Source organism: Rhipicephalus sanguineus, chromosome 1 (assembly GCF_013339695.2).
Source record: "Rhipicephalus sanguineus isolate Rsan-2018 chromosome 1, BIME_Rsan_1.4, whole genome shotgun sequence".
Lineage (NCBI taxonomy): Eukaryota > Metazoa > Arthropoda > Arachnida > Ixodida > Ixodidae > Rhipicephalus > Rhipicephalus sanguineus.
This window is the reverse complement of record NC_051176.1, coordinates 231,760,355-231,787,950: the sequence shown is the minus strand read 5'-3', so window position 1 is coordinate 231,787,950 and position 27,596 is coordinate 231,760,355. Positions and strand designations below refer to the sequence as shown.

The window sequence follows — 27,596 nt, the reverse complement described above, 5'->3', positions numbered from 1 at the left end:
GTGTCTGGAGTCGAGCGTACACGGTGTTGAATGAATGACATAATTAAAGCCTCGCAGTTGGTTGTATTTAATGTAGGTATACATGGTGCTTCCACGGTATCCATGCTTTGGATGCATCTTCATGTATGAGCACTATATACTCGCACTGTCTATGATTTGGTGCGCCGTTTAATGGTTTCTAAAAATTTCGTAATCTTTGGAGGTCACTATCCACGCAGAAGACAAATACAAACAAACAAAAATACTACGAGTGAGAGATTGCGTGAATGAAATTGCCGCATCCGGTCAGCGTGTTGCAGCCGCGTGGGACACGGATTCTCTTGCGACACTGAAAGACTCGGCCGTGGCACGGTGTTTGCGCCTTGTCCTGTTGGTACCACGTTCGCGTTTTCGGAAGTCCTTGTCGGGCGCAGTGCTTTCGTTGCACGCTGCCTTCGCCGCTGCTCCTGAGTTGCGCGGGGTTTCTTCTCGCTGGCTTCCTCGCGTCGTGCGTCGGCGGGGCGAGGGTCGCTCGGCGTGCGCCCGCTCCATCCAGGCAGGCACTGCGCTGTGCGTGTCCGCGCCAGCGAAGCCGGACATACGGTGTCGTGGGCCCACAAAGGCGGCGAGGCGCGCCGCGGCGGCGAGAGAAGGCACAAAATGGGGCTTTCCTCGGGTCGCGCTCTCGCGGGCGGCGTTCAACCTGGTTGGCTGGCTGCGAGTGCACTGTCCTACTTTGGACGGCGTCACGGGCCTCCGCCGCCTCGGCCAACTCCAGTCGGCTCGCTGCAGGTGCGACAACACACACACCCAGTACCATGGACAAGGCCCAGGAAGCTGCTGCCGCCGCCGCTGGCATGGCGCAGATGGACTACCCGGCCAGTGAGCTGGGCTCCATCGGCAGGGACCTCCTGCCACCACCGGTGAGCCACGGACTGCAGGGCCCCTTTTGTTAGCTCTGGCGAATCGTCCACGATGAACCCGTTCCAACAGCTGAGCCCTGTCTTCCCAGTTCCTCCTATATTCGCTGCCCCGCACGATGCGCGTGACTGAAATGATATTATAGGTGTCGCCGCACTGCCAGGCTGGGGCAAGGCACTGTTGGCCTTATGATGATGCCTTATGCGTTTTACGCACTGCGGGAATTATGTGATGCTTTAAATTTTTCTTTATTCGAGTTCTGCGTATAATGAGTAGCCTGATATGTATTTTTTGGGTGTTGCTTTCGAGTTAGAGTTGATGCTGCACTTCGGCCTAAGGCACTTGTCCTGAACCGCGCGTTACAGATCCTTGCTCAAGTACGCGCCCCGTGCATGGCTACATATAGGTCCATTCGATTCACCCTGCGCTATCTGAACTGGTTCATGGTGGTGACGTCAGAGTGCCGTCGTCGTGCAGGGAACGTTTCAGAAAGTGCAGCAGCAACGAGATGCCGAAACGAATACGAGAGTGCAGATGTCGTGCAAGCCCTCTGCTACGGTCGGCTGTCTCGCGAATTGTGCAGGTTGTGATTCGTAAAAGTGGCCGCCGCTTACGCTGCCTGGCATTTCAAACTACCGGAAAGCATTCACTGAAGTATTCCTTGGGCGCCGTTAAAATAGCCACGAATGCAGTCGGCTGCGTCGTCTGCTGCGGTTACAGCCATCTTGTGCTGCACGGACTCGGCACTACCTCACGAGTAAGTGCAGGGAATTCGTGAACTGGTCTTGCACGACGGCTGCACTTTTTTGAAACGAATACCGCGGTGCCGACGCCGCCATGTTGAACTCGTGAAACGAATGCCGGAGTGCAGCACCACCGTGAACCGGTTCACGAAGTGCAGGTGAAACGAATGGACCTATAGTTCACAGTGCTCTCCAGAAAAATCGGGCGCTGCGTTGCGCAGGCTGCGGCTGCTCACGAGCGTGTTCTCTCACAACGGAGCCAGCAATGCAAAAAATATCGCTCGCTTTATTTCTCAGCACACTGCTCTAGCGTTCTGGGTGCAAGTGTGAACATGGTGCTTAATTACACGCTGCCTAACACAGTTTCTAGTAGTCTGATGTGATGCTGTTGCTTGGCGCGGTTTCTATGGTGAAACGGAAAACTGGCAATATCGAATCAAAACGGTATTCCGCGTAACAATAGGGGGTTTCTTCCCGGTCTCAATATATACTGAAGACGTGGCGCCACAGAAGGATGAGGGCTCACTGACCGGCCCGGTTCTGTATCCTTCCGTAGCGTTCATCAGCAAAAGACACGGGTACACTAAACACTACCCATAGAAAGAGAAGATTACTGCATTAAAGCACTGTCAATTAACTGTCGATCCTTTGTGACGTCCCAAGCTGCCATCAGCCATGGCTTGACTTTACTGTCAGCGTGCCACGAAGAATCTGATGGGTTCATTGAAAGGAACAATGGTATGTCGTTTTCGCATCGCAGTCACAAATAGGGGTGGACAAGACATAAATGGATGAAGGAACTCTTCGATGCGGCGCATTAGAGTGGTGGCATTTAGGCGTAAGGGAGTGGAGAAGAGAAGATATGTCATGCGGGATCCTTCTGGAGAACTTCAGTCTTGCACAACTATGCGCAGACACGTAACAAGCTATGACGACGAACAAGAATATCGAGAAAAAGCTGACGCGTGATTTCTTTTGCCTTTCTCAGTGACACCCAGTGCAGAAAGCTCGTTGATAAATGCTTCTGCACTTCTTTTTATCTGAGCGACTGCCATATCATTATTTTGCAATTCTCGAGCAACGGACATTCGACTTCGTGTTTGTAGTTCTTGTGTTCTTGCTTTTTTTTTTTTTTTTTCACTAGAGAGTAATTCATTAAAAGAAGTCGTATCTTCCTTAGAGATTTCATTAGCCAGTTTCGTTTTCTCACTTGTGAACCATCCCTTATGTGGTGACTTGCGTCTACGTCGAGCTTGTAGAACAGGTTGGATTCTCATGCGAGGCTTTCAATTAGGTAACCGGACTAGCCTCATGCGAAGCAAGGTGCGGACATAAAGTTTTGTTTTATGCAGGTCGTATTGTTTTGCGTCGTGCGCGCAAAGGCCACGCATCAAACATAAACTTGGAATTATTGCAAATCTCAAGGTTACTTTTCTACGTGTCGTTTGATAAATCCGCGCAAAAGGAGCTATATGTGTTCAGTGTGGCATCACGTTACTATAGGTGGGGTTATATATGGATCAGCCACTACTTAGAAAGCATATTACACGAATGCACGGCTTGTTTCTATTAGTTAATTTCGGCGCCTATAGCTGTAGACGAGATATTCGCAGCGCTTTATTCGGAGAAGCATATTATTATTATTATTATTATTATTATTATTATTATTATTATTATTATTATTATTATTATTATTATTATTATTATTATTACCTCGGTACTGCTGGAAGCCTTCAAAAAGATCTTAAATGCCGGATTAGCTCGTCGTCCATTTGCTTTGCACCAATTAACAGCCGGATTGACATGGATATGCGCATAGGCGTGCGCAGGGTTCTCCTACAGGAGGGGGCGAAGGTTCGTCGCAGCGCGCCCCTCCCAATTATGTCAATGTATGGCGCTGACATTGCGCACCCCGCCCCCCCGCGAGTCGCAGCGCCCCCCCCCCCCCTCATTATGTCAATGTGTGGGGCTGACTTTGCGCCCCCCCCCCCCCTCCCGCCCTGTGCGCACGCTTATGGATACGCATGAGTGGCGTGAATGAGCGAGACCTGCGCACCTTATCTTCGTGTGTGCGCTGTCAAGCTCTTGATGTCATCGACCATGATTTGTGTCCTGAATTTGATGCAGAGCGGTAATAGGCGGACCGAAATGCGCGATGGCCCCCACGCACAAGCGCAAGTGACATCTTTCTCTCGTGGGATATTTATAGGAGACAGGCGTGCTTCGGGCTGTATTCCTCAATTAGAGCTGAAGCGTGAACGGTGAACCGTGTGGTCGATGAGTTGCCGGCAGCTTTTTGTATGAGCTTAGGTCCGCCTATACCGGCTTGCATCTATAGCAGTAAACCTCCTGCTGCTCCAACACCACTAGAACCGCCGTGGTATACAATATAGCGGCTAAATCCTGTGGCTGGCGCAGCATACACAGCCTAAGCCACTTTTGCGCCAATAAACTCGATTTAACGATTAAACTTAGCGACTAAGGTGTTGCTGCTAAGCACGAGGACGCGGGTTCGATTCCCGGCCACCGTGGCCGCATTTCGATAGGGTCGAAGTGTATAAAAGCAGCTGGGTACTTAGATTTAGGTGAAGATTATTACGGGTGGTCAACATTAATACGAAGTCTCCCATTAGACGACGTGCCTCATAAAGTGGTTTTGGCACGTAAAACTCCATAATTTTTAACACCGCCACTAGCATCATTACCATAATTGCTCTCCCGCCGCATATTGGCGTTAGCTAGCTCTCGCGCCACGCAGAGTGGGAAACGATTACGGTCGGTAGCATCCCGCGTTCCGATAGTCACCCCGCAGGGGTTTGCCGCGCTTCACAGAGATGTCGCTCGTACCCTTGTGATGCGAAGCGAACAAGTCGCTCGCTTGGCGGCAAAACACTGTGGCATACACTGTTATTTTCAACAAAAAGGCAAATTTTTTAAAATGTTGAGATCGATGCGCAATTTTTTGAAACACTCAGTGTGTATTCGGTAAAGCTGTACGATCTGAGGAGCACATTCAGTTGTTTCGTTAATTCTTGTCCTGTTGTACGAAATTTTGATGAGTGATAAGTTTTCTACGAAATTTTGTAAATTCCCCTCTTTTCTGATGGCACCTTCTTAATTTGTAACGATGTTGTTTGTTGCGGCGGCGAAGATTGTTTGATAGAGCCGGAAGAGCTCCTGAGCTCTTCCGGTAGGCACCTGAGCTCGTACAGTACATATTCAACTAATTGCTGGGTGTAGCAGCCATGCAGCTTCTTCGCCATGTTTGTCAAATGAATGGCTGAGTCATAAACGACATTGCTTTTCCTACACGCAAAAGCATCGACACAATTAAATTCGACATAACTACCACTTCCGCACCCCCCCCCCCCCCCCCAGCTTCAATTCCCGGGTAAACCCCTGTATGCGCGTGTACTGCTCGATCTCACAACCGAAACATTTACGTACTTCAGATCCTTCCAAGCGCATTGAAGAAAGCGTGAAATCAGTCATACAAATATTCGGAAATAAATTATATGTGTCTTTTATACAGCAATAAAACAAATAAGAGCACCCTTAGCGAGGAAAACTCTCTCGCTGATTGATTATTTCACAGAGCAACAGCTATATGAGAGACGCCGAATAGTGGAGGGCTGTCGACTAGCTTTGTCATTACGCTGAGTCACTGACGTGCACCTAAATCTAAGTGCGCGACCGTTTTTACATATATTTTTCTTCCCTATTGACCCTTGACCTCGTGCCCAGCGACAGATAGCGACTGATCCATCGAGGCGGGAAGAAGAAGAAAACTTGCAATCATAGCGCGAATCAAGGGAAGTATACATGTCGGCTGAAGCAGAAGATCGTGTGCTACTATAGCATACAGTATGTTGACGGTGTCATTTTTAACTGGCTACCTCCGTATGCAGCAGCAGCAGCAGCAGCTGTTGATGATGGTGATTGTAGTAATAACGACGTCGACGACGACGATGATGGTATCAGTGATGCCATGCGGTGTTGTAACCATGAGATCCAACATTTGGGTGAGTCAGTACGTATATACATGACGAGAATTATTAAATGGCTAGCGCAACATCTATCGCAGACAGAATGAAGAAAAGTAGACAAACACAAGCGCTCTTTGCGTTAGAAGGCGCGCGTTGTTACAACCTCGTAGCGGCAACAGTGCGGCGTACCGCGGGTGCGATCTTCTGGTCAGGAATAGCCAGGAAAGAGCGAGCCCTTTCCATTCCAGCAGGCGTAAGCACTTTTACAGCATGAATGATAGAACGTCAGTCTTTAAGCGTGACAATGTCTCGTTTTTTTGTGAATAGACTAAAAAAACTGATCTGTGTACCCAAAATGATATGCCATCGAATGCGACGTTCGGTACGTTCCCTACTTATACCCTCTCTCTCTTTCTTTTTAATACCTTAAGACGTGAGCAAACAGCGCTAAACACGGGACGGAGAAGTAGAACGACAGGCACAAGCGCGCATGTCGTTCTTCTTCTCCGTCCCGTGTTTAGCGCTGTTTGCTCTCGTCTTAATCATGTACCAACCAGCCCAGTTAAGCACACTCCCGCAGTTTTAATACCTTCATCTCTGGTACCTCAAAGCGTCAAGAACCTCTGCTCCGCTGCAGGTACAAATGCGTTACTATACTCCTGGAAATCTGAGGCCTCACGACAGTGCCGTAAAATTCGCTTATAACGATACTTCATAAATAAAAGATCGCGTGGAATGTTCATCCATTGTGGAATCACAGACTTTTAATTGACTCCGTAATTATATTAGTCATCGACCACAGCGCTTTATGGCATTTGTTCCATTGCTCCTTCAAACCGTTAGATTATCAGCCTCCATCCTCCCGCACCGCACTCTTTTCATACCCAACAAGTACCGCATGCCTGAGGTTTCAGCTACCCTATGCGTGACAAACGTCTTTGGAGTTGAGGTGCTGGAATTCTGACGCTACCTGCGCAGTAAACAAGCCTCGTATTGTGCCGCATCACGAATAGCTTCTTAGGCCGTCTTCAAAGGATCTCTCGAGATCCTTGGTCGCGAGCTCACCATCAGGCGTCTGTGTTCCATGCGAGCTTATAGGAAACGCTCTGCCACACATGCGCGGCCAGATCTTTTTTAAAAACATCGTGCACTTGCCAGCCGTGGCCAGAGCATTGTGGTCGGCAGCACGTCGTTCGAGGCCGGCCATCGCGTGATGAGGCCGCTTCACGCCACCGCCATGTTGAGCGCTTTGCATCCCACATCACAGCACCAGGCCGATTGGCTGCGGCCTGTTCGCTTGGCTTACAGAGCGTATAGGGGTCGGTTAGCGCTCGCACCACACGCTCGCCGCCGATCGGCGCCACGTTGATGTGTGTGGCAGTTCCCGTTGCGAGCAGATCCGCCGAGGAAGCACCATGCAAGCACCGCGCCTCCATCGACGATGGCAAGCTATATAGCTCAACTGTCTAGTTATAGTATACCACGTCAGCAGAACACACCCTGGACGCTGTCGACGCATGTGCAGTCGACGACCCGCCTGGCTGACCGAAATGTCAGGCACGCGTCCCATCGAGATTGAATGACACGGTTTAATTTATACAGCTATACGAGGAACTGCTCACCGAAGGAGCGTCGAAGGGAAGAATGTCAGATGCCCTCTATCGTTAGGTTCGCGTTTCAGGATGTAGTCTGACAACACGAACGCGGTTTATGAGGACAAGCGTGGCCAGAGTCCATTAATTGGGAATGGGAACCACATCTATTCTGTTCCAACGGGCGTCTCAAATTCGACGTCAGGTTATCGGGGGGCCGCTTGTTGATATTTGTGGAAGTTTGTGAGTTCAACCTATGCGTTCAAATTTTCGCCAAGGCATTAAACGTACGATGGCGTCCATTGTTATGTAGAGCGCATGAGAGATCCGCGCACTGGCGTAACGAAGAAGCCGTTGAAGCGTCGGCGCACGCGAGATGAAACATTTATAGACAGACTTCGCGCGTGCACCCGGACAGGGTAAAAATTGGGGATATCTACAACCTAGTGTACGGCACCACACTCGTCCCACATCGAGTCGCAATGCATAAATATACACTCGCTGGGAACACGCCCGTGCAGCCGATATAATGCATGCGTATATTGCACAGTGAACCGGTCCACCATGCATCTCCTGATTTTCGTTTGCTTGGTCAAAACCTGCCGCTTTTCTGCCCGATTCGCCATGCATTTTTGTGGAACATATAATGCGCCAGAGAGAGATCTCAAGGTCTGATTATTAGTCTCGTATCTCTTCTGCGTTCATGCGACAATACAGCGCCAGTAAAAGTGACGGCGACAACATCTTGTTCAAGTAATCTACCCTCGAATGAAACTCCCGCAACTTTATGCGGATTTCCGCAGGAACCGGGGCCGTATTCAGAAAAAGTCTCAGTCGTACAAGTGCCGCTGGCCGGCCGGCTAATAACGGGTCCAGCATCGGTATTGTCTGAAATATCCTCTTACGTGCATTTTTATCGTACTGAACGTTTTCAGTACTCCTTCGCTTCGGGTAGATATCCCCTCAATTCGGCCTCCCGCTGTCTCATGGTTAGCTCGGATTCGACAGTTATACATAAAATAACGGCTGCCTGCCGAGCGATTTTTCTTCAACCCTTCCTTCATTATACAGAAATCCATGCGCTGCGGAGGAACCTTCGTGAAAGGCGAAGAGAAACGGTCGTCCAGATGAATTAATGTAGCACGATACTGCAACATGAAACACGCATACAGTGTTCTCAGAAAGAAATACTCGCACGCGGTTGAAAAATAAAGCTGGAAAACGGCCCACTGCCGGTCAGTGACTTCAAAGCAGTGGCTGAGAAAAAACAAACCGTATACGAATTTTATTTTGCAGTTTCGTGCTACATTAATGCTGCTGAATTACAGTTTTTGTCACCGTTCACGAACGTTACCCCTCTCTGCGGTTTGATAGAACTGTCTATTTGCGTAATGAAGGAGGCAGAGAAGAAAAATTTATGCAACCTTATTTTTGTTTTCTTATTTTCGCGTAAAGCGATTCGCGAGTTCGTTACACATCGGCCGGCTGTGGTAACGTGTCCCCATTTGTCCAACAGCAGCCGAGTGTGTCGTCCTTTCGCCACGTCCCACTGCGGACGCCGTCGGGCGGAAGTGGTCCGGCCGCAGCATGCACGCCCCGTGCTCCGTATCGGCGGCCACTTCCGGACCGATTGTGCGCGGGGAAGGACGGCAGAGCAAATGGCAGAGGGGAGAAAGCGAACGATTCACTGGGAGCACGCATTCTCTCAACATTCTCTGCCACAAGACACTTGGCATGCGTCGGCGAAAACCCCGTATACGCAGAAGGGAACAGTCACTGATCTACTGTACGCCGCTTTATTTCGCTTGTAAATGGACACCATATAAGGAGGAAAATAATAATTTGAGGTGTAACGGTACTAAGCTGTACGTGTAACCGTTCACACTTCGAACGGGCTTACAGTGGGACACTGAGAGTTTTCGAAGTACAGGCTATAGAGGGACGAGTGCATAAGTATACAGAGCATAAGTCCCAAGCACTCTGCGAAATCCCAGTTACTTGATTCGTGAGCCTTGATTGCGAGCTGTTGGGGTATACTTGGTGCTCGAATTAAATAGGGGCATCTAAAGAGTATTTCGATAGTTTTAAAAGGACCCTAAAGTGAAACAATATGAGTCGGTTTAGATCGGCAAATTTTACTCTGAAAACGCTAATGTCGTTCACTTCACCACCGTAGCATCAATAATGGAGGAGAAATTCAAGGCCAAAGTCTCACACTTAAATTTTGCGCCGAAATCTCCGCGCGTGACGTCACGGATTTTAAAGTGCATTTTTTGTTGTATTTTTGGCGACATTGACCCAACAAAACTTCCGGAAGCTTGGTATGTTAAGTCTCTTGCCCCCTCAGAGGACAATGTACTTCATTTTTACTGATTAGGAACTACGTAAGCACTTGTAGATGCCATCAAAATCTATGACGTCATGGGGATTGATGCGGGAACATTAGGGTGGCGTCGCCACCCTCATTTTGTTTTTGCGCGTTTTCTCGCTTACCAAGCGTCTTCTCGCGGTTAGCGGGGTGATTTTCGTATTGTGAAAGAGTAATTTACTAATACGATAAAAATTGGCTTTCTCTTTAGTGTCCCTTTAAATGTATAGTCGGAAATGTAGACACTTCTGTGCACGCTCTGTTACCTACAACGAGCTACGGAAGCGCGTGCTTTCGTAAGGCTTTATTCTTGTGTGTATTGCACCAAATTGCCATAGTGTACCTACGCTCGGTGGTGCTGCTCAAAAAGTGAACCTGCCGCGAGATCTACATGATTAACCCTTGCGCCAAACTTAATTTCTCTGTTGTATATTAATATTTGTTGGATCGACTGCGTATGCGACTACGTAGCAAGATCTGCTATTCCAACGACGCACGACGCTAAGTACCACATTGAAACTCGTATCTCCTCTCAATCACCCCAATTTAAAAAGTGGCGTAATTACACCGGATAGCACTTTAAAACAAAATAGGTATGTCTTAGCACGGATGCAATACTTCTATCATAATATCTGACTTTGGTAAAATTAGGCTTGACGAGAATTGCTCGCTTCATTTACGATATATCTTTGTCCCTTGAGACGTGTTTAAAAGACAAACTTTCGAGCTCTTTTGTTCACATTTAGGCGGAAATGCAGCTTCGCGAGCTTTTTTGCAAATTCCGTGCTATCTTGTCGACTTAGCAAGACCATTTATGCCGACTCGCAATGGCCATTTCCGCGGAGTCATTCTGACGAAACATTATTACGCCACTAACTCGCCATTGCCGTTGCCGCTGTCGGCATACAAATGAAATCAAACAAACGAAGATCTTGCTGGTTACAGCATGCCTCCGCGTGTCAACCCTTTCGAATGCATCCCCGAACAGGTGGACCGTGTCGGAGTTGCTTCATCGGAGTTGCAGCCGCGCTATACACCTTGCCGGTCGCCGCAGGTGATGTGGCGACCGCTGACGACAGCTTTGAAACCAGACTAGTACAAAGAGCTTGTGCAGCTTTATTTCCAGTTGAGAAGCCATTCGACCTTGAGGTCAAGGCCTGAAGTATAAAGCAACCTCTGCATGCTTATCTCATTGCTTTCACGTCAGAGGCGTTATGTAGGTCACGAAACGACTTTCAAAAATAATTCTATGCACACCGAGCAGCCTGCAGGACGAAGAGTACAAAAGGGGGAGAGAGAAAAGAAAAGGTATCAACTATGGTCTGCGAAGTCATGGCGTAAAGAAAGAAAGAAAGAAAGAAAGAAAGAAAGAAAGAAAGAAAGAAAGAAAGAAAGAAAGAAAGAAAGAAAGAAAAAGAAAGAAAGAAAGGAAGACGATACGGGGCTACGATTGAACCACGTCATATCTAGTTGGTTTGATAACTGCTCACTTGGTATAGGCGTTCGACTCGCACAGCTAATCTAATGGACCTTCTTAGAGATGTCGCATTCAATTACTCGACAGGTGTCGCACGGACGTCTTTATTCTCTCTCACACGCTTGGAGACTGCGACAAGGTAGTGCCAAAATCAAGGATGGGGGTAGCAATACTTTACGAGTGATTTCAGCCGTGAGGGCGTGGATTTCGCTCTTGCGTCGGGCCTGCACGGTGCCTGTTCGTCACTTCGTAAACGCGCTTTGGAAATAACGTTCTTTACCGCTGGAGCGACGCGCAGGTGACGCTGATTCGTCAGCGAACGTCAATAACTGCTCTGTTAAAACACTGACTGACCCTAATAAATGTTTCGACATCGGAACCTGCAGGAGCACAATATGATCCAAATATTTTAGTTAACGCACCTTGTTTTGTGCAACTCAGGTGGCAGCAGTGATGATGATTATGACGTGCCTTTACGAGATGGCACATACTCACAGTTGAGGAATGGAGGCAAGAATCGGGTGGTTGAATTCAAGGTTAACAATTTGGTACAGTAATATCCAAATTAAATCGGTTTCTCTTTCCCTATGATCTTCTATATCAAGTCTCCCGTAATCGTTCTTCACTTTACCGCAAGAATGCGCATGGTGCCTTATCGAACGGGAAATGATACCGCTGGCTTTGTTTCGGCGATATAGCAGTCAATAAGAAAGAATAAAAAACAATTCGGGAGGGGGGAGAGCGTCGTCCAGTCATATCCGTTCCTTCATGTTGTCGTTTTTTTTTTCGCGCTTTATTTCGTAATGCACGCTTACAAACTCGCCCAACTGTCCTCGTTGTTTCTAGATGCGGCATACCGCATATGATTACTGCGTGGTTGGCGGGGTATCGCCTACGCAGTATGGTGCACAGCGCTTCTAGTCTAGCACTCTTTTAAAAACAACGAGCGTGGATTAAAATCAAGGGAGCACAGCTATAGGACGGCGAGAGGTATGATAATCCCAGCTATTAGTTGGTGAGACCTTTTAGAAGGGAACATGCGAATGGAAAGCGCCCACACAGTTTCTGTACTTCCAACTGAGTTTATTAATATCAGATGAGCTGTTTTTTATGCAGTCACAGACAGCTGAAGGCACACGTACAATGCAATTATTTCTTGAACCAATTTTTTTTTCCGCTTCAGTGAACACGTCACTTGCATGGAAGGATGATAACTGTGAAATTCAGCAATGCAGGCTATCAACTCTCTCTCTCTCTCTCTCTCTCTCTCTCTCTCTCTCTCTCTCTCTCTCTCTCTCTCTCTCTCTCTCTCTCTCTCTCACACACACACACACACACACACACACACACACACACACACACACACACACACACACACACACACACACACACACACACAACTAGCAGTAGTAAATTAACAGCAACGTGAACAACGCGTCGCTCAAAGAGAAAAAAAAAGAAGACGGAGACACGAAAAAGGCAACACTAAAGAAAAACACTTATTATACATAATCTAACGACAGTTAAGAAACAAGTATACAATAAAGCGCTTCGCCTGGAAATAAGACGTAGAAAGTACCAAAAAAATAAAGCGCTGTTCTTTTAAGAGAAGAAGAGTAGCTCTACAAGTAGCTCTACCAGCATGAGAGTAGCTCTACCAGCATCTACAAATATGTAGATAAATCTTGTGAAAGGTCGCGGTGCCTCATCGAGGACGAGGCGGTGTACGACGCAGGCCACGTTGTTGAATGCGCGGTCGAGGCCGTCAACGGTGATCGCATCACCGTCGCAGCTCTCGTCCTGCAAACAAGTGCGCAAGTGCCGCCTTTTGCACACCCCCCTGCCGATGCCCATGATCGCGGTTTGTCCCGTAATGTTGGTTCAGTGACAACGATATTACGTCGTAGTTCATATTAACACCGCACAGGGCCGTCGCATGGGTATTAGAATATAACGAATAGTTGATCGCTGATTATACCACGCACAGGGCCACAGAGATTAACGTGGCAAAGGCAAGCTGGGTCGAGTTTCACGCCACGCAGCTTAAGGAAAAGCTTAAAGAGCTCCGCTGTTAAAGAGAGAGAGAGAGAGAGAGAGAGAGAGAGAGAGAGAGAGAGAGAGAGATAGTAAAACGAGAGAAAGGCAGGGAGGTTAACCAGAATTGTAGCATCCGGTTTGCTACCCTACACTAAGGGGAGCGGGAAAGGGAAAGAAAGATGGAAAGGACAGCGGAGAGAAGAGCAGGCGCGCGATAAAAAAAAAGGTATAAACAAACGGAAGCTGTAGAGCGGGAGTACTACAGCCTATTCAATAGGCCACTGGCACGCAAAAAGTTCAGTAAGGCCTTAAATGATTTTCGCTGTGCAGACAGTTCGGGTCGGCATTCCAGCACTGACTGTTCCGACAGGGGTCTGTCATCAAGGCGGGCCACTGTTAAAACAGTGTCTGCACTGCCTCAGGAGAAAACTTTTAAGAGAATGTGCACTAAACAGCGGCAACAGGTTTCGCTTATGAATTCATGATAAGCAGTCCGCTAGGCGCGCGCTTGCCTTTGTAAGTAAACTACGTATGTACACCATCCAAATGCAGCCGTAGTCTCAGATATCCTGCGCCGCTCAGCTGAGCTCACGAGGCGCGCCTTCCTGCGAGGCGATTCGGAGGCCGCGTGGTCGGCTCCCTGTCTAGGGGCCTTCGCGGCAGGTTGTGGGACGGCACCGCACCTGGTGTAAGTCGCCCATTATGTATTGGCGAGGTGCTTAAACGCGGTCACAAGCTTACCTAAGAGTGGCGCGTACGGTGGCTAGCAGAAGACACTGTCCGCGAAGTGCTTGCTGCACACGGTCGATGAAGGCGTGGGGCGCTTTCCCATTCTGAGCTTGACTATCCATTACTTCTTCAACTTTGGGTCCTTAGGATAGTTGTGAAAGCTTTTCACGAGCGGACGAAGTACATTGAGGCACAGAGCAGTACTTCACCATCGCGCAGCACTCGCCGCGGAGACAAGCGGCCGCAGTTCTAAGAAACAAAGAGCTGTGGTTATAAATGAACGTTAAAAGCAGACCCACGGTTGTTCGAACAGCGTCAGTAGCCACCATACGCAAGATAACCAATTGAACTGCTTTTTTGTTGAGATTTACCACAACGGTAGTTTCAACACGGCGCTGGGCCTACGTAGCAGACGAAAGCGCGCGAATCCCCGCTCTGACGTCATACAGATGCCGTTCGCAGCGCCGCCATCGGTCGCACACCAGGCCAATAGAAACGCAACAGAACGTTGACCCACATTACGTGGGGCTGGTTGAGTGTGACAACACTGCGACGGAAGGAGATGCAGTACACGCTTCGCACGGGAATACCGACGTGTCGCAAGGCGACGCGCGTTCCACGAGGCGCCAGGTGTTGCGGGCCCCGCGCACTCCGACGTGCGTATCTCCTGCGCAATATTACGTGATATTGCTCTCACCTGAGATTAAGGCAAATATTAATGAAGTGCCGAGTATTACGCGAAGCGTTGCTGCATCGACGAGTGCTCCCGTATGGCCGCCAACACCTGTTTTACGTCCCGACGCGTTATCGCGCCGCTTGTCTTCGGTGTGCGCGTTCCTGTACAGATAACTGATAATACTGGCGCTCCTAAAAACACATGCGTGTCCGGTTCATTTATTTCGCTGATTTGTTTAAAATTATGTGGCGGCTTGGTGGCTGGTTAATTGTAGAGCTTTACGCTCCCGCACTTAGCGAAATGGCAGCCAGTCTCAGCGTGAGAACATGCAGGCTTGGTAAAACACACACACACAGACACACACACAGACACACACACAGACACACACACAAAAAAAAATAAAGAAAACGAACGACCAGTGGCAACGCCGCTATGAATTTCCCACACATATATTGACTGTGATATCATAGATTTCGGTAGCCCCTTCAGGTTTATAATATAGCTAATCGCTTATTGGCAAATAACTGCACGATCAGTCTTAAAGAACTAGTGATGAAACTTGTATAGATCTTTCGAGAACGTTTTTCTGTGCCAAGCTGGTTCAGGTGTGTAGTGAAACACTTGACGTTACGCTGACGAGAGGTTTCTGTAAGAAAGGGAAAGCCAGACTTTCATTTACTGCAATAATTATCGGCTGAGAACCCCCCCCCCCTTTCCTTAGCTCTATTGTTCCGCGAATAAGTGAAAATGAGTTTTAAACCTTTCGTTACAGTTTACCGTAATTTGTTGCTTTTTTTAGTTCCTTTATGTGCAGTTTTATAAGCTGTGGTAGCTGATGATGTCTTGTCCGACGAAATTGACGGACGACGACAACGACGTCACAACGGCAACGGCGAAACGACGAAAGAAAGGAAAGGTGAATAAATGAAAACAAACATACAAACGCTACAATTTTCGGCGTCCGCAGAATTGAGGGGTTACCAAGTTGCGACAGGCCTCTCCACGTCGGGGTCTCTAAGCCTGACTTTCGGTCACATGACGAATCCGTTGCATTTTGTAAATGAACAGAACGCGCACTTTGTTCAATATGGGCCATTTCGCTACAAACTGAAGCACACGCTCGAGGTACGCCGTTCAACCGGATTCAAATTACGCTTTATTGTAATCTCTTACTGCTATAGTACTACTGCTACACTCCTCCTCCTCCTATGACAACAACAACAACAACAACAACAACAACAACAACAGCGATTAATACTACTGGCTGCATATGGGCTTATTTCGAGCTCAAAAGAAGCTACTATAAGGAAGTATAGACAAACAATGGCAGCAACAGTGGAAGAAAATGAGCAAAAAGGGACAGCAGCTTCGCTCACGGACATCGCTACACCGAAGACCTGGCGCATTTTCTTTTCCTTTTTGTCTAGGAAAAAAAAAAAAACGCGGAAAAGATGAGCGTGCTGAAATTTGCGCGAAAAAAACAAACAAACAAGAGACGAACTCATAAATAAAGGCGTCCGCTTCGCGCGTGCCGTATTGTGCGTGCGGACGCTCCACTTTCCAGGATCCCGCTCGTTGTGCGCACCCGGGCGGACCTACGTCGGGGCCGCTGCGCTGGATGCGTGTGCCTCGGCTCTAACCAGTTTCTTCTGTACCGTGTTAGGAAGGAGGATGGAGCCGGATAATCTTCTTCCGCCTCGATAACTTTTTAGTATACTGGAAGGGCGATCTTCGAGGCGCCCTAGACTAGCGAGTCGTTCGTGCATGTCTGGGCAAAAGGAAGGACTGCGCGCAGCGATAAAAAGCAGGGGGCCGAAATCGGCGACTATCCCCGCCCGTGCCTTCCCGGACGCCCTGCTTAGCCGTGCGGGTCGCATAGGTCCGCCGTGCTACAGCGACTGCAGTGATCGCACGCAGCCTGCATCGCTTGTACAATTCAACCGTGCAAAGCTGTATACAGATATCCCTGGAAGTCGTCGGTCTGTCGGCAAAAGGCGCGTTCTCTTTCGCGTCGCACAGTAAATACGGTGATGCAGTAACACAGCGCGATACCATCTGTTCCACAACTGCCTTCTTTATTCCCTCTCGTTCGTGCCACGAGTCAGGACAGCGATCATGTATGGTTTATCCGCGCTTATCGGTAGCGCAAACGTCCGCCTCTGCGCCGTCATACAGACAGAAAACAACAGCAGCGCCGGGCTTGAAGTACTTCGAAAGTGTTGAGCATGCATCTGGATGTGTATATATGAAGTTGTATGAACACTCATTACACGCGCGGTGCATTTAAGTTTGGCAATGCGCTGTAATGGTCGCGCTGATGTCGTCATAGGACACCCCATATACTTCCCACGAAGATGCAGGCGTTTAGCCATATTACACTGTACACACGGCAGTGCGCCAGCACATCGCATGTGCTGCGTGTTAATGAGGCGCTATGGGACTATCGAAGCTCGACGCGCGTCCCAAGTATCAATAACTGAGATTAAAAACAAAGAAACATAGGAATTACCAATTTACCATAGCACATATTGCTCCAACGCGCTTATTGTGGGCTCCTGAAATATATATATGAAAAATACCAGGTAACTACCACACACACGCACTATATATATATATATATATATATATATATATATATATATATAATATATATATATATATATATATATATATATATATATATATGTACGTAGGCAAGGGGGGGGCCCGGGGGGCCCGGGCCCCCCCCGAAATTCGTCCAGCCTTTTATATTCCCGGGCAACTTTTTTCTTTTTACCATGAAAAGACTTTCTTTCGAATAATTAGGCCTTAGGCCCCCCCCCGAAAAAAAATCCTGGCTACGTGCCTGATATATATATATATATATATATATATATATATATATATATATATATATATATATATATATATATATATATATATATATAATTTTTTTTTCTTTCATCAATTAGGCTGTTCGAGGACGTTATTTTCTGGGGCGTATTGCAGTGTAGTCACGAGGTATTCCTCATATCTCGCGGGATTTCTTTGTCAGGCGGTGAAAATTATTTTGCAATTAGCAATTATTACGTTGATGAATATACCGCTACCGCGGTTATATGTCTTTTAAAGATGCGCACAAATGTCTCATTTACCCTTTGGTAATCAGGGCAGTAGCTTTCTAGGTAGATAATTATTTATGATGAAATAATTAAATGTCATTTACCGAATACCACTGACGGATGTTCCACAGTACTGGGAAGAATGTGTACTAGGCTTCTAATGCGCAGCGTAATACTCCCCCCTCCCCCACTTCTTAAATCTTGTGCATGATAGGTGAGACACCCGGTATATGTTCTCGTTGTCGGGCCCGCGCGCATCGGTATTATTTGCTAATTTGCATTTACACGTATAAGGTCCCCTCATTCAAAGGCCGCGGAAACAAGAAAAAAAAAAAAAGCAGAAACGAGCACGCTATCTGACGATCGAAAGTAGTTTTACATGTGTACCCGTACAGTCGCGCTCAGTATGCATGAGTTGCAAAGTGGCGGCCTAGCTTGGTCGAAGGGGCCCCGAGCCTACACAGCGACACCAGCAAAAGTTAAATTGGCTTAGTAAATACTGGGAATCGAAACAGCGTCTGGTGCGGAAATTTTTTTCTATAACGGCGCCGCCGTGCAGTGTTGGCGCCCGATTGACCACTGGCAACATGTTGCGACTCATATTGGGCGCGACTGTATACATTCACATGTCTGGGTTTCGGTTATAGCTGCTTCGTCTCTCTCCTCGTTTATGTTGCCATGAGTTAGTACGTATTAGTGGTATATACCCCTGCTAATATCCAACTACAACCCGCATGTAAAAGGAAGAAAGCCAAGACAGCGTGCGCAATGCGTTTCACTCTCTCTGCGTACACTCTCTCTGAAGTCGGCGGTCTCTGTGGTATAATCTCCAACCGAATTAGGGACGAAAAGACGTGATTTTCGCAGTCCCGGCGCAGTGAGAGAGGGACACCAAATTGGGTCAATGAGCCGCCAGGCTCGCATGCATCGCGTTGGGTAAATACGACCCGTCACACTCTCTTCGCGCGAACAAAAGAACGCCACAGGTTCAACGACCGCACAGCGGCTCTTATACAAAAGCGCGGCAACCTGTCGGTTAATTAAACGCGCGGAACAAAAGGAGTGACACGAGAATTGCGCCGCGAGACCCGCGCAGCGGGCCATTCGAAGAAGAGCAATCGCCATGGAAGCTGTCGCAGGGCTGCCAGTTTTGTGTCGTCACTCATAGATCTCACAATCATAACCGCGTATGCCCGCAACAGCCAGCTCGTCGTTTCGTTTCAATCGTATCTATCAGACGCCTACACTGGAGTGGCTGCATACGTTGACAGGGAGGCGCGCGCAGAATTTTGTGGTCTCTGCCAGAGCCTGATTGACAACGCCCAATACTGGGGCGCATGCTCTCAACACATTGACATTCACAGTGCAGGCATAAAATAAATTGTATACGTGAAATGATAGCTGGCTCGGCAACGAGGCAGTTTTTTGAAGTCTTCTTCTTGTGCCAATTAAAAAAAAAAAAGCACGATGACAATACCTGCCAAAGACGCCACGAAAGTTGAAGTACACTATAGTTTCAACAGTCGTAAAGTCCGCAGGTAACTTCGCAATGAGCACGAAATAACGTCGCACACGCACAGCGTGATTGCGCGGTCATTGTTATCAAACGAACGAAGGCAGGAGTGCAGTACTGTCAAGAACAATAATGTAAGGGCTAGCGATGACGTCTCGCCTTGCGGGAGCACGAAAGGCCACTTCGAAGAAGCGGGAACGGTCTTCACGCTCCAAGGCGCCATTCGTTGTTCTTCATCGCGCAGTGCCCACAAAGGCTGCGTCTCGCGATCTTCGGGAAGGCCTTTCTGGTCATTGTTCTCGCGACTGCAGAGTTTCTTGAGGACACGTGGCCTGATGGTGGTTCACTGCGGCCAGTATATACGGTCGGTGTGGTCGAGACAAAGCTTTACCTGGGACTCGCGTCGCTCAAGCTTCTTCACTCAAGCTTCTTGGATTGCAATAACTTTTGAACGTTAAACCGTCGATGAATCACAACATTCAAAAGTCAACTCACTTTCACTCTTAAAAAAAGTTATCAAAAAGCTTCTAACCACGAGCAAATAGTTAGTAATAGCAGCGGTTACTGGCTTTCTTGGACCATTACTAACTTTTTGCTACCTTTTTACTGCCTACGTTAGCAGACACAAATTTTCCAAGCCCTCTACTACGGCGTCCCTCACAATCATATCATGGTTTTGGGGCGTTAAATTAACCCCAGATACTATACTCAATTGCTCTGGGTTCTACAGTAATATTACATTACCTGTTCCCTCTCTCGACAGCAGCAGACAAAACAAAAACCGGAATCCCACCCTACGGTGTGCCTCATAATCGTATAGAAGTACACGTTGCTGGGCTAGTCGGTTCATGTCTAAGTACAAGCCACAAAGTATGGCTGTTTCTTGCGCGAGGAAATAACGAGGGAAGGGGTCCAGGGGAGCGCAAACTTTCGACTGTTTATTCAAGAGACAGTGCAACCAAATATACAGGCCCGGACATGCGCAGCAAACTAGGCACACAGCGAGCGCATAATCACAACCTGTGATCTATGAACTTGCGCTCTGCCTGCGAAAGAGACAATGAAGTGTCACTGATACACATGGAACCTCGTGCTTTGATATTGTTTTCATGTGTAAGACGTTGCATAGACGAGAGTGGTGTTGTTGCCTTCCGGAATGTCGCGGGAATGACTGTAGAAGCTTTTATGTCTTCTCAAGTTTTATGTCAAAGTCACCTTCATCAGTTTTAATGGAGATTTTTATGTCCAAGGACAAGGCATTTGCATAGGCTCTTGTGTCGCTCCTGTGTTGTGCAATTTGTTTTTATGTTCTGTTGACCGTGCCTTGCACCAGCATTTCAATGGGGGGGGGGGGGGGGGGTTTAAAGTTTTTAGGTACGTTGACGATTTTCTGATTATTTTAAAGCAACTAACAACCGCCGCATATCATCCCATTGTTAACAATGTATGTGTTAGCGGCCTTTTGCCGACTCGGGAAGGGAGTGGTGTTAATACACGAGTTGCCGGTTCGTGGCTTCTCGCAGTTTTTAGGACTCATTACCCTGCAGAGGTGTCACGCCTGTTGGCTTTATTCGCCTAGGTCTACAAAAGAATTGCTGCCATGTGAGTCGGTGCATTCCAAAACTGTGAAAAGGGCTATAGCTAAACATTGCCTAGAGTCTGCACCTGCAAGGTGGTGCTCACACGTGATGCAGAAGGGTTTTCAAAACCAATTGGATCGTCTGTCCTTGGCTGGTTTCCCTTGCACGCTCCTCATCGCCGTCGCCGAGTCGCTCCTCCAGAAGTTCAAGAGTGAACACCACGGTTCTGGGGTAGAGCAAGAGCGGAGAACGGTGAGACCTGAGGTCGTACCGTATATGCACCGGGTGGCACACAACCTAAAGAAGGTTGCTAACAGACATGGCGTGCCAATTGTTTTTTCTGCGCCGTGGAAGCTGTCTCAGCTATGCCCACGTATCCTATCTGATGGGAGCAAGAAAAATGGGTGCGGCAAGAAGCACGCAAAGTCGTACACAAAATGTGCCACCGGTGTTGTGTATGAATTTCCGCTAACCTGTGGCAAGACGTATGTCGGCCAGACGGGAAGGTACGTGAATGAGCGTGCGCGGGAACACGAGCTTTCACTAAAAGGTAAAGACAGGGCACATTTGCCGACCCACTGCAGTTCACATAAGTGTCAGCCGTGCTTGAATAAGATTCAGATTCTGGGTAGAAGCGGGGACACCACGGCTCGAGAGTTGTGGAGGCATATCATATCAAAGCACGAGGTTCCATGTGTATCAGTGACACTTCATTGTCTCTTTCGCAGGCAGAGCGCAAGTTCATAGATCACAGGTTGTGATTAGGGTGCTGCGCATGTCTGGGCCTATATATTTGGTTGCACTGTCTCTTGAATAAACAGTCGAAAGTTTGCGCTCCCCTGGACCCCTTCCCTCGTTATTTCCTCGCGCAAGAAACAGCCATATACTTTGTGGCTTGTACTTACTCATAACCGTATTTTGGTATATGGAGCCACAGAGTTTAACTTTAGTCACTGCACTCAATCCCGGTGTCAAGTATATATATGCTGCTGCATGCGCTCGGGAATTGCTGGCGGGAAACAACTGTGCCGAATCAGATTATGATCATTGTGAAAACGTAAGCTGTAGCACGTGCCTAAGATTGAGCACGATAGTAAAATGCATATAAGCGCAATGAGCGCATGCAGAGCGGGTGTTTTCCGAGGTCGTGTATTCGCGTCACGTATACACGGTATCATACGTTGTATATATATATAGCGCCCACTTGTGATGTCTCGAGTCGCGCGCATGCGATATACACAGACAGTGTGTCGTTGCACTCTCTTACTATGCGTATCACACCTGGACTGCGACACTAAAAATAAGCAAACAAAATAATCTTTATAGAACGAACTCTCTTCGCATGCGTCGAGGCGCATATAATACGTGTAGCAGTGCCTGAGTGTGCCGGAAGCCACGCCTGCGAAGCCCGACGCGATGTCAACGTGCCTAAACATCCCTCCATAGCACACCAGATTGGGGTGCCATGGAAATGCTACGTAAAGTCGAAACTAACCCACACGTCTCGACTGCACAGCGTCTCTCATGAATGTGGTATATATGGCAGTGCAAGGAAGGACACTTGCAGCTCCAGGAAGACGACTTGATTGATTGATTGATTGATTGATTGATTGATTGATTGATTGATTGATTGATTGATTGATTAAATTACTGAGTGATTGCATCGTATTTTAGCGTTTCCAGCGTTAGGTATCTGTGGTCAATATATGCCGGTCATGACGTACATAACGTAGTGATGGTGTTCGATTAATTAGATGCAGTCAAGCATATTTCACAAAAATCACAGTATCCAGGGGAATTCTCGGCCTCTGCAAACATCGGTGTGCGGAATCGAGCAAAGATGATTCTGCGTGGCGATTTGACATGTATTGCTATAGTCGAGAACCGCTGTCCAATTTGCCGACCGCGGTCCCAACAGTCCGAGGTAATCACCTTTCAGACGCGTCGCGACTCGTATGCGCCGGAAATCGAACCTGCGACCTCGCGCTCAAAAGCGGAGAGCCGTATCACGCAAGGGACACCGTGCGCGTAGGACGAAACCCACACAAAAGGCTCATATTCACGAGCCTTCCAGCGACGTTCCGGCCTGGTGATCTGTCAGGGCTAAATATAGTATCTTGGCTAAGCCGAGCAAAGTGGTGGCCGTGCGGAAAGAGTGGCAATGGGCGATGTGTGGCAGCAGTTCATAGTGGTAGCCATGCAGCGGACGAGAAAGGGTTCCCGCCGCTGACCGCCCCGCTGGCAGAGGCGGCCTTGGGGTCTTCGGTCCAGCGGCTAGCGGCGAGGCGGAGGAGGCCGAGAAAGCCTACACCTGGCCTCCAGACGTTTGTCGTTTCTTTTTTATTTTATCTTCTCCCTATTTCGTTAGGCAGTATAAATAATAATAAAGAAAACATATCTGGCTCAGTCTCTTTGCGGCTGGAGTAACATCTAGACCAGCAGGAAACTGGCGGAGGCGGTCTGGAAGAACGGGCGATGGAACCGCCGGCGCAATCTAGCACCGCGAGGGAGTCTTACTATAATTTTTTTTTTCTAACTCCGCGGTATTGGGGAAGAAAATAAAATATAAGCGAATTATAATGGGTGCGTGCGCAACGCGCCGCGTTGCCGCAGAAAATAAAGTATAGGAAGTGGTGGAGCTGGGCTGCGGCAATGGGGGCCGATTGTTCTCCGCTCGCTGGGGGCCATTGTTTGCGCTGTCGGCTGCAGCCGGGCGTGGTGACGAGGGTTATTTTGGCGAGAAGGGGGTCAGCCGGCCATCAAAGCTAGTTGCGAGGGCCGAGACAACGGGGCCGTGACTCAATAGCCGGCGGCGGACAAGTCCAGTCGGACCACGGGCCGCCATCCATCGACAGCGCGGTGCTCAGCCCATGTACTCTCTCTCGCACCGTCCTCAATATATAGACCGTCGTCAAAGGACGTTTTACGGAGGCGGCAGTACACGACCCTCTCGACGTCGCCTTTATCTCGCGCGCGCGTCATCGACAGGAAATGAACCGCGGCGACGATTCTTTATTACGCCACGTATACGAGCGATGGCTGCGCGTCCTCGCAGTATCGGTGGTATAGCGCCTTTCTCCGCTGTTTGCCCAATGTCTGCAATCAACGGCGGTTATATACTGCGTGTCTCTAGAGAGTGTGCTTCGTCACGACCGTCCTCGCCGAAACCGCAATAACCGGGCGCTCGCTCGTCTCCCTTGATTGCAGTGCGGCTCGCTGGTAATTGCGTATAAACTACGCGCACTGCTGCAGCGTCGCTTTGACACCCACACGGCGGAGGCTGGTGCACGGACGCCGGGCTGTTTTCCCATGCACGTCCGGTCGCCGGGACATGGCCCCCTGCGGGCCGACCGATTTGGCTCGCTTCCCGCAGTGCGCGCTCCTTGGCGGTGGAGGAGTGCGCGTCGGGGGCGGCTTCCATGGTCAGTGTCCAAGGATGGAATTCCGAGCGACCTTTTATACGAGCGCTTGCGCAATCGCCGCGCGACTCCTCCCAGGGAAACGCCTTCTCGGCACCGCGTGCGGCTGTTCTGCACCAAGCGGTGGGGAATGCCGCAACGTTCATCACTAAACTACCGAGAGAGAACATCCTAACAAAATCAGAACTTTCGGAGGAACATGCATAGTAATCAAACAGATAGAATGCACCGCCTGGTTTGGTTTTCCTTTAGCGGTGCTGCATGCTCACTCTGCCAGAAATTCGGATGGCATTAGAAAAGACGGGGAATCTCAAAAGAATTAAATATAGAAAGGCAATGACGATACAACACGGGATTGCGATCGCTTTTGTTTCGTATCGTCTCCTATTTCCGTGTCCTTATTTTGTCGTGCTGAGAAATTTCTCGTAGTATAATTAATGACTCGCCTCGTTCCGTCCTGGCAATATTTGTTGAATCTTTGACGAGTAAATGCGTAATGTCTCATATCCCCTCGTTATCCGTCGATCATCCATGTATAGTAACGTCTGGACAGTGGCATCGGTTGCATCTTTCGCTACCAATTGTACATCCATCGTGTCTTCTTGCTGAGAGGTATAGAGATGATTTGCTGCTTTGTGTAAGCTATACTTACAAAGCCGTTATTTTACGATTACAGGAATGGCTCGGTTGTGCAACTTTTTTTATAATCTGAAAGGGGGGATGATGAGAGCCGCAGCCAACGTAAAGGGTCGTGTGCGCTGCACAGCGACATTTGCGCGTGCAACGCCGACGTTAACTCCATGGTCAACGCACATGGAGACCTTCAGCTATTGGCCTCGAGGAGTTACGGAGTCGCCCTCTATCGGACGCGCCGCGATTGCGTGCTAGGCAGGATGCCGCCGGCGCGCTCCCCATAGGTTTTGCTGTCGGCGCTCTACAAAAACACCTCGCGGAAGCCCTCTAGGGCATTTCTGTAAGTACTTTCGAAATGAACTGTGTTCTTTACTGTCAAGATAATCATTTTCGACGAACTGAAAGCGCAAGATAGTCTACAGTCACTGTCTCTTTGCAGAAAACCGAGCACCCGCTTCACGCTGTCACCGCGTTGGAGACCCCTGAACCGGCTTCTTGCGTGAAAGGTAGTCACTCGCTGAGTGCAAACTATGTGAAATATCTCGTTAAAGTAGACTGCCTGTATAACCAAACGGAGCATAACAGAAAGAAGCCTCAAGCCAGCGATCGCACGGGTTCGCGACGACTGACGGTGCCTCTACATGTGTGAGCGTCTGCATGTATGTTCGTACTGATGGTTTCGCTTTTGCTACGAGCGCGTTTTGGCACCACGCTGTGAACTTTAGGCCGCAAAACATGAGAATTTGTGAGTAAACAAACAACTACTGTTGCGCGGACGCTATCAGAGCAGTTCAAAAACAATTTCCTTACAACTGCGGCTTCGGTGCGCATGACAACTTTGTGATCTGCCGTCCCGACAAATCAGTGTTTTTTTTTTTTCTTTTTCGGTCTAAATTCGGCTACGTTTCAATGTCATTTGACAAGTTGTCTCGCACTGCGTATTGATCGGTCTTCTCAGCGGGCAAATGCCGCTGCTTCTGTTTCTTTATTCAGCGCATTCGTTTCGTTTGGTGCTCACACAAAACGTGAGCAAATGCGACGCCTTTTTTAATGCTCCTTAATTATCGTTCCGTTTGCATTCCAGTGAACTTGCCGCTCTCTGTGATCAACAAATTCATAGACCAAAGCTTCACCACTTCGAGATTGCTGGTGGAAGGAGAACCAGTCTACGAGACCGAGCATGTATAGTAGCATGCGACGCCTAGGAAAAGAAAGAAAATACAGTAACGCGGGAGAATCAGTACATCGACTGACAAGAAGAAGATGACTTTCGCCTTCTAGTCATCTTTAACGAATGCATAAGGGACCCTGTGCGTTTTTTAATTCAACGTATCTAAACAATGACTTGTGCATCTGCAGCCGATTTTGTGGACGCTGAGCACGGGGCCGACGATCAAGAGGTCGCATTGGAGGGTTCTGAGATGGCATCGCACGTGGTAAAATGTAGCGCTTTTACCGTCCTGTGGCAGATAAGCATCATTTGCCGGCGGGAAGCGCGCGCGAGCCATCGTCTCAGTGCGCGTTGTCTGCTACTCACCGAACATCGCAGGCCCGACGCAGTAACAAAAGTCTTCGTCGCGGAAGTGCTTGTTGCACACAAGACTCGTAGCGGATGGCTACTTGCTGGTTCTCAGCTTTACAACCCATGCTTCACGCTGTTTCTTGTCCCGCGGTTACCAGTGCAGGCTGACACTGGGCTCCTTTGCGTAAGCGCGGCGCTGCGGCACCGAGCGGTAGAGCCCCATGTTCGTCGCCTTCGGAGGTAGCCACTCTATCAAAATGGTTTCAATTGAGTATAAAATGAGAGAAAACTTCCGAATTTGAACAGACCGCAGCGCACGTGGGACTTGAAACTCGTTTTCAAAGCACGCGGCAGTGCGCCACAAGCAGCCGACGCGGCCGCGGAGACCACGTGATCCTGCCAAGTACGTCACGCCGACGGTGGCGCCGGCGTTTCCAGTGGTGGGCCTCGAGGCCAATACTCGTCGGAAATCGTGGCGCACGAAATCCGTCTAAATGCATCTCCACATTGCACTGCTGCGCGCTGCAGCAGTCGTAGACCCCCGTGCTTGCTGTCCCCAGAAAATCTCCGGCTCCACTGTCCTAGGTTTCGCTGTAGGTTTCGCTGACAAAATAATGAGTTTTGTTCCGTTAAAAAAATATGTTCTTGTTTGCTTGCATTCGCTTATAAGAAATGAAAAAAAAAATTATTCGCTCAGCTTCTCGGCGCAATATATTTAGGCCGCGCCTTTAGCATCGCAATTAATTTTCTTCAAAACCTGTGGCACAATGCATGGAGCTTTTTAACCACTGAGCAGCTGATCAGTATTGCCTAGAATTTTTTAGTAAAACGAATCCCAATGCGCGTAATATGAGAGTTTTTTTTTTTCTTTTGTGAATATGGGTTATGGCTGTACAGCTGCGGTGCAATTAAGACTACAACAAGAGGCAGAGTTTCCTGTTTCAACTGAATGTTACGGAGTTTTGTTCAGTATGAACGCTTTGGATCTTTTAGGTAGCTTCATGCCACAGGAGGGAAGAAACGAGACGGCTGAACCAGTATCACAGTATATATCTTACACCGTGACCCCGAGGCTAAAATTACAGCCCAAACGCACAAGACACCCACGAAGAAAACCAACGTACGACACAAGCGCTGACTAACAACTGCTTTATTTTTTCATACGCCAGTGCATATACGTATAAGTCCAAGGCAACCTCAACGCACATGCTTACACAACAATATCTCTAAACCAAAACGTGTAACAAGGATGATAATGTATTAGATACGCGAAGAAATGAAATCATATTCAGGTGGGTGCAGGGACAAAAAAAGTAAAGA

General features: G+C 48.5%; 1 protein-coding gene across 1 annotated transcript in view; it reads left to right on the top strand.

The window, feature by feature from the left end:
* Window positions 1-561: 561 nt before the first annotated feature.
* Window positions 562-27,596, top strand: part of LOC119374373 (uncharacterized) — a 75,966-nt gene continuing 48,931 nt past the window's right edge. The window contains exon 1 of the mRNA XM_037644469.2: window positions 562-902. Coding sequence (XP_037500397.1) covers window positions 798-902 — 105 coding nt within the window. The 5' untranslated portion in view covers window positions 562-797. The remainder of the gene's footprint in view (window positions 903-27,596) is intronic.